Below are 7,155 nucleotides of genomic sequence, written 5' to 3'. Positions count from 1 at the left end.
AAAAAATAATTAACTTGATCTTTTATTAGTCACTTTGGGGATAATTTGTTACTGAAAAAAAATAAAATTAGACGAGGACTATCTTAATTATATGAGATCACAGTCTTAGCCTTACAAAGAGCTAGATAATGTGGTTCAAATTCGCCTTTGGCGAGAATCGAACCTAAGACCTCTTAGGTACAAGTGAAGAGGAATACCACTAGACCGTAATATTAAGTGGCAAATTAAGCACTTGTTTAAATATTCTTAGAAATTAAGGACTTGTTATTTAATACGTCGATCAACAAACATCATGGGGAAATGTACATCCTCAACATCGATCGTCTTCCTTTTAACAACAAAAATTATGAAGAATAAAACAGAAACGAAATCATTTTGTAATTAACTTATCGAGCTTAATTCATGTCTAGCTTTGTTAGCTAGCTAGGCCGAAGCATGCTGCTGCCTCGCGCATCTTGAACGATCAGCACTGCATCGGTCGGTCTTAACGAATTAAACAAATTTATTCGACTTTGCAGGCTTCTTGACATTCATGAACTTTTTCACATGGAATTAATATCTGTCATTGGAATCCAGATAATGATAACATTGATAATTCGGAGCTGCCGGAGCATCCGTTTCTTGTTCAGCACGATTAGAAAAAGCTTGGGCTGGTGGAACAAAATTATAGGGCTGTTGAACTTGAACCGGCCTAAGAGCTGCTGGATTCACCAAATTACGATAGTCCGGATCATCATCCTGAAAATGCAGATTGTCTTCAATCCGCCGGTTTGTATGATCCTGCAACAACTGATCCTTGCAAACTGCGAGATGTGTTCTAACATGATAAAGCTCTTTCATTGCTTCTTGCAACTGGAAATTTAATTGGTTTATGATTCCCAAACAGCCGGTAACAGGAAACTTTGCGCGCATATCGGACTCGTATACAATAGACTGCACTGCGTCTGTTTTCTGCTGAGGGTCATGAATTTGTTTAAGAATTGTCTTAATATTACTCACGCCGTACAAACGATGTGCGTTCCGAAACGTTTGGGGCTTACTAGCGGGGAAATGTGGAGCGAGAGGGCAGTCTTGGGCGCACTTCTTTCTCTGGTGTTTGCATGCTGCACAAGCCTGACCTGCACTGCCTCCTCCTTTCGCTGGCATTGTAGGGAAACCGAAAAACGTACGTCCAAAAACTGATGCAGGAATTAGTACAATGCAGAGATACAAGGTGATAGGGACTGCTGCAGCTGAAGTTATCGAATATGGCGCGGGCTTCATCGATCAGAAAATGAAGAATTGAAGGTTTGATTGTGATTGATGTTGTTGAATGATGAGAGCATGGACTGGAACTGAGAGAGATATGGATATTTAAGAGATAATATTTAAATTCAAATTGTGTAAATTTATTAAGATTTGAATTTGAATTTCATTGAAAATTAATTAGTAGATGTTGTTGGTTAGCTGTAAAGTATCTACAAGAGTCGTATATATGCAAATTACCAGGTTAAAATTAACTTCCAACCAACAAAAACAAAATTATAATTAAGTTGAAATTTTAAACGCGATTAGTTCATAAAAACCTCAGTAGAACTCCATGTATATAACTAAACTCTTTGACTCACAATTTGTTACTGACTTTGAACATATAAATTAACAAAAAAGGGTTTATGAGCCCTAGCCCTGTAAGCTCACACCGGCGCTCAGGAAATACTTTTCAGCTCCCAAATGCGCTTGCCAGCATGAATCAAGCACAATTATTGTCCAGCACCGACTGCTCCCTTCAATCCCCAAAATTAGACCCAGTTTTCAGTAGAAGTCAGAGGAACAACTGAAGTAGGCATGAATCAAGCGCAATTTATAATCCAGGCCTGACTGCTCCCTTCATTTCCCAAAATCAGAATCTGTTTTTGACAGAAGTCGCCGGAACAACTGAGGTACTTGAGGTTGTGCCAAAACAGATAGCATCAGGCAATGTATCCAATGCAGAAACATTTCCAGCAATGGTGGAAGGCAGTAGCTGGAGCTGCAGCAGGAGAGGCTCTCTCAGCTAGTTCAAACATTAACCAACCCATGTTGGAGTATGCTGATTTGTTGAAAATGCTTGAAGAAGATCCAGAGGAGTTCAGCTGGTTTGACAGGGCACCAAATGTAGGTGATGCTGCCGACCATTACTTCCAACTGATAACGGAAACTTTACTTGAAAATTGCCCGTATCCTCATCCGCTATAATTTATCAATTCCAAAAAGTATTTTCTTGTTCAAAGGTTTCACTGTTTGAAACATTGATACTGTTGTCTTCCTCGCCGAAGAAGGTTCTTCGAATTCTTGGTCTGGTGTGGCCGAGCGAGTAATGGCCACTAAAGCCATCAGCATCGCTAGCTGAAACAAAACCTTGAGGGATTTCATGTGATCTAGTTGTGATTGGAAAAGAAGAATATAGAGTATTTGATGTTGAAAATTATGAATATATAGTTTGGATGGATAAGCATGCAGGGCTTGAACACGTATATATATATATATATATATGTAGGGGATGGTGCATGAGGTTTGTCATACAAACATCATGAACGCGGGGAATATTGCATGGTTGGTATAATATTCAAAAAGGCCATTAGCAAAATGTCATAATTCAGTAAACAAATGTAGGCTTCCAGAAAAAATTGTAACTTGTATATATTATCTCAAAATTAATTAGGTCAATTTGAACCACATTATTTCTTAGCCTACTTCCCCATCCTTAGTATAAATACTACATAATGTCGTTTATTAAAAAAAGCCGTGACAATTCAATTACTTTGTAAAGAAAGATGAGTAATTAAGGAAAAATTGTACCAACCCTCAAAAGGCTTAAACGTTGTTAGCAATGCCGATTACTAAAAGCCATCTTGCACACATATTTAGTGAAAAATAATAAAGGAGGAGTAAATTATGTCTAAACTGTTTATAGGTAGCAACTCTCACTTAAACAAAAACAATTCTCACTTAAACAAAGCATTTAAAAAAATGTGACATTATTCTTTAATTGAATATATTTCAAAAAAAAAAAAAGAACTTTTTCTGTAACACTTCAATGGTAATTTCTACCCCACACTTAGTTATAGCGCATTATACATATTCGATAACAACTAGATAGCTATAGAGAGTGTTAGCAGTTAAGAGCAAGTCCACCCTTAAGGATTTTGTGCCAGCACCCAGCGCATTTATCCACTCAAATGAACAGTAATAGACTCCATTGAACAGTAATAGGCCAAAGCATCTCCACCCCTAACCAAAAATAGCCTAGTCCATTTTATTAAAATTTTATTTTTTTATTATAAAATAATAATTTTATTTTTAATTTCTGAATTTATAAAAAATAATAATAATAATAATATCTCAAATTTATTAAAAAGTTTCTGTATTTTTTAAAAGTGAATTCTTAATTTTTTGGGAGAAAAAACGTGGACCGTTGATCTGTGATCGGACGGTCCAGTTTAAAAGTGAAATTCAATTTTTTTTTACCGTTGAAAATCCAACAGTCTAGAATAACTAGCCGTTGGAAATCCAACGGCTGAAAATGGGCCACGTCACCGAGCCCAGGTTGTGGTCTGAGTGCGCCTGCGCGCGGGCCCCACCACCTGATTTCTTGTCTCCTACTCGCACCCACGCGAGCTTGAAGGCCACTCGCCAGTGCAAAAAAACAAACAGGCCAGTCCCTTAGTCAGTCAAAAATGGGCTGGGCTAGAGACTGGCATGGGTTGGGTGCCAGTCAATTGGGTCGGTTTGAGCAAATTCACTAGGTCCTGGCCTATTTTTTCGGCTGGGTGTTGGGCAAAAAGTCCTCCAGTGGACTTGCTCTAAGTATCATTTTGACCAAACTAATTTTAATTTAATTTTTTGGGCATATGCTGTTTTAACTAGTTTTATTCGGGTTTCCCATTTTCTTGAAAGAAAAAGTTGTCCCACCAACTGGCTAGGCTAGTGTCTCATTGTTCGATCATATCCTGTGCGCCGATATAGATATGATCTCATCCAATTAGATGCCCGGCTGGCTTTTTCTTTACAAATTAAATTCCTTCTAGGTCACTTAGTACTACAGTCTAGTGCAATGATGGAGCCACTTGAGGACCAAGAAAGGTCTTGGCCCACCCTGAAATTTTTCATTTTGTAATTTTTGTTTATATACTTTTAGTTGGATACTTTGCATTCTTCGACTTATGTGTGTTTGCTCACAGCTAGCTTTATTGTGTTTCGTTAATTGACAAAAGAAAATATGTTTTACAAGTATTGTTATGAAACTAAAGACATATATCAACCAGCCTTCCTTAGTTAGTTCACTAATTTGCATGGTACAATGTTGTTTTACAGTGAAATTACGCATAAATAGAATAGAGGAAGAATTTATCTTGAAAAACAATTTTCATAGCTGCAGTTTTGAGCCGTGGTTATTAATTTTTGTTCAACTTCATTATAGGAACTTATAAACAAGTTTGGTGCTTACGATACAATTATCTCAAAAAAAAAAAAAATCGTGATTTCATTACTCTCTTTTGATTAAATTTTTCATTCCACTATAAAAAATGAACCTTTTTCTCCCATTATTTATTTATTGTTTTTCAATTTCTTTCATAGGGCTTAGAGGCCCCTCCTAGCTTCAATTTCTAACTTCACCATTGGTCTAGTGGTACTCTTCTTCACTTGTAAGTTAAAGGTCTTAGGCCATCTTCAACTAAAGGGTCCAGAGGGCTGAAAATAGCCTTAAAACCGTCTCCAACCGAGGACCAGGTCAAATGGCTCGTGGGCCCCACTGGACAAAAAAGGGCCAAATGGCCAACCAGCCTCGAGCCGGGCTAAAAAATTTGAATCTCAATGGCTAGCTGATGTCAGCTAGTCGTCATGTATTTTTTTTCTTTTACAGTTTTTTTTTTTTTTTTTTTTTGCCAAAAATTAAAAAGAACATTTAATTAAGGCCCAAAAAGGTGATTGGTTCTATATGGGGATGTTGCTTTTATAAGCATGTTTGATTGCTCAAACCTCTCCCATAGCTGACGTGGGACAAATATAATGGGTGCCACACATGCAAGCTTTTGCTTGCTCAATTCTCTCCCGATGTGGGACAAATATAATGGGTGCCCCAAATATAAGCTTCCTATTAGAGATGGTAAATGTGCATTTAATTTAAGTTGTAGTTTTTAAATTTAAATAATATGTTTGGCCCTTGGTTAGAGATGGTAAGAAATATGGTCATGCACTGTTCATTAAAATATTAATTTCTTGGAGGGCCAGAGGGCTAAAACAAGCCATCTGGCCCTCCAAGAAATTAATATTTTAATGAACAGTGCATGACCATATTTCTTACTATCTCCAACCGAGGGCCAAACATAATTTATTATTTAAATTTAAAAACTACAACAACTTAAATTTAATAACTACAAAAACTCAAATTTAAAGTTCATAATCATCATCATCATCCGCTATTGTAGGAGTATAGTCAGAGGTAAACAACTATTGTCGGGTCATAATTTCCTCTCATTTTTCTATCAAAATAGGCCTTACGTACCCATTGGAGTGTAATTCAAAGTGTTTCTTTTCATATTCTTATCATCCATCTCATCTCTTCTTGTATTTGTTTGGCCCGTTCATCATGCCTACGGTTCCTTTCTTCCACGGCAATGACATTTTGCTCCGCCATTAATCACAATGATGTTGCCACTTCCTGTTGAGCAGCATAATCATCATTTGCCTTACCCTTTTCCTTCAACCTTCGGGTCTTGTTTCGTCCTATAGCCCTAGGTATGGAACCTTCACCTGAAGATGGATTTTCTACCCTTATTTGTTGAATAGTAGGAGATCCATCTTCATCCACATCTACAGCTGAGGATGCAGTTCCAAACACCGGCGTAGGACCTACTTTATGTTGAGGTGAATCTTCAAATAACACCCACCCTTTACAAATTTACCAATAATCGGGATGCTGAAAGGGTTTCGAGCTGCCCTCCATATACAATTCCTCCGCTTGGCGTACCTAGAAAATATAATTACAAAATTAAAGGAAATTAATTTATGAAATTAAATGTAATATAATTAAATATTTAAAATAAATTGTGAAAACACTTACTTCATCGTAGAAATTGGCACCGCTTTCATGTCTACTTGCGCCTGCTAACAGTGCTTGATGCCATTTGTTCAAACTTGGATGAAGATGTTTCTTCCATCTTGAAGAACAACTCTCGTGGTTTCGAATATTCGGTGGAGTGGTGCATTCATACAACTCATAGTATTTTTTGGACACACGAGTCCAAACACCTTCACTTGTTTGAGAACTCCCTCTCACACTATCTTCTGAGATCCATCTATAAGCCCTACAAAGAGCTTCATCTTCTTTTCGGGTCCAAGCCTTACCTTTCATTGCAGATGAGGCCATTTGAAAATTATTGAAAAAATTGAAGGAAAGATTATTGGAAGAGGTAAGAAAATACGAGAATTGAAATGGTGAAAAATTTGTGACAAATGGTGTAGGAATGGCTTAGGTATTTATAGGACAAAATGAGAATTAAAAAAAAATTAAACAAAATTTTGGCCCAAAAAAAAAAAAAATCAAATCCAACAGTAATTGACGTTAGCTAGCTGTTGGTGTTTAAATTATACCCTGGCCCCGGGCCGCTTGGCTGGCTAGGTTGGGCCGGTCGATTGGCCCTTTGGCCCTTTTTTGCCTAGTGGGGCCCACGAGTCCTTTGGCCTGGCCTTCGGTTGGAGACGATTTTCGGGCTATTCTCAACCCTTTGGCCCTCTGGACCATTCAGTTGGAGATGGTCTTAGGTTCGATTCTCGTCAAATGCGAATTTGAACTAAATTATTGCTAACCCGTTATGAGATTAAGTCCACCCCCTCCCGTTTAGTGTAGATAATATTGTTTGTTCAAAAATAAATAAATTTCCTTATATCATACTTACATTACCAAACTAATCAAATTGAACGGTGAAGATGATCTCCACATAAGAACTTAATTAATTAAACAGAAGATAATATTTCCCCTCATAATTGAGAGAGAAAGAGACCCACTTCACAATAAACCTCTAATATCAGGTGTTGAACAAAAAAAAAAAAATAAACATGTGAAAAATAGAGTCCACACAAATTGGGTCAAACTACAAGGTGTAATCCAAGCCCAAAAGATGAGGATGGGCTTTA

The 7,155-nt window shown here is 37.3% G+C and overlaps 1 protein-coding gene across 1 annotated transcript; it reads right to left on the bottom strand.

The window, feature by feature from the left end:
* Positions 1 to 552: 552 nt before the first annotated feature.
* Positions 553 to 1,263, bottom strand: LOC103438824 (protein ASYMMETRIC LEAVES 2-like). The gene has a single exon (XM_008377370.1). It carries the CDS (start codon positions 1,261 to 1,263, stop codon positions 553 to 555), a length of 711 nt encoding a protein of 236 aa, XP_008375592.1.
* Positions 1,264 to 7,155: the final 5,892 nt, after the last annotated feature.

This window comes from Malus domestica, chromosome 07 (assembly GCF_042453785.1).
Source record: "Malus domestica chromosome 07, GDT2T_hap1".
NCBI lineage: Eukaryota > Viridiplantae > Streptophyta > Magnoliopsida > Rosales > Rosaceae > Malus > Malus domestica.
The sequence above is the reverse complement of the archived record's forward strand: the minus strand, read 5'-3'. Positions and strand labels throughout refer to the sequence as shown.

Bases quoted from the DNA above. Each gene is read 5' to 3' on its own strand.
- LOC103438824 (XM_008377370.1), bottom strand. From the start codon at position 1,263: ATGAAGCCCGCGCCATATTCGATAACTTCAGCTGCAGCAGTCCCTATC.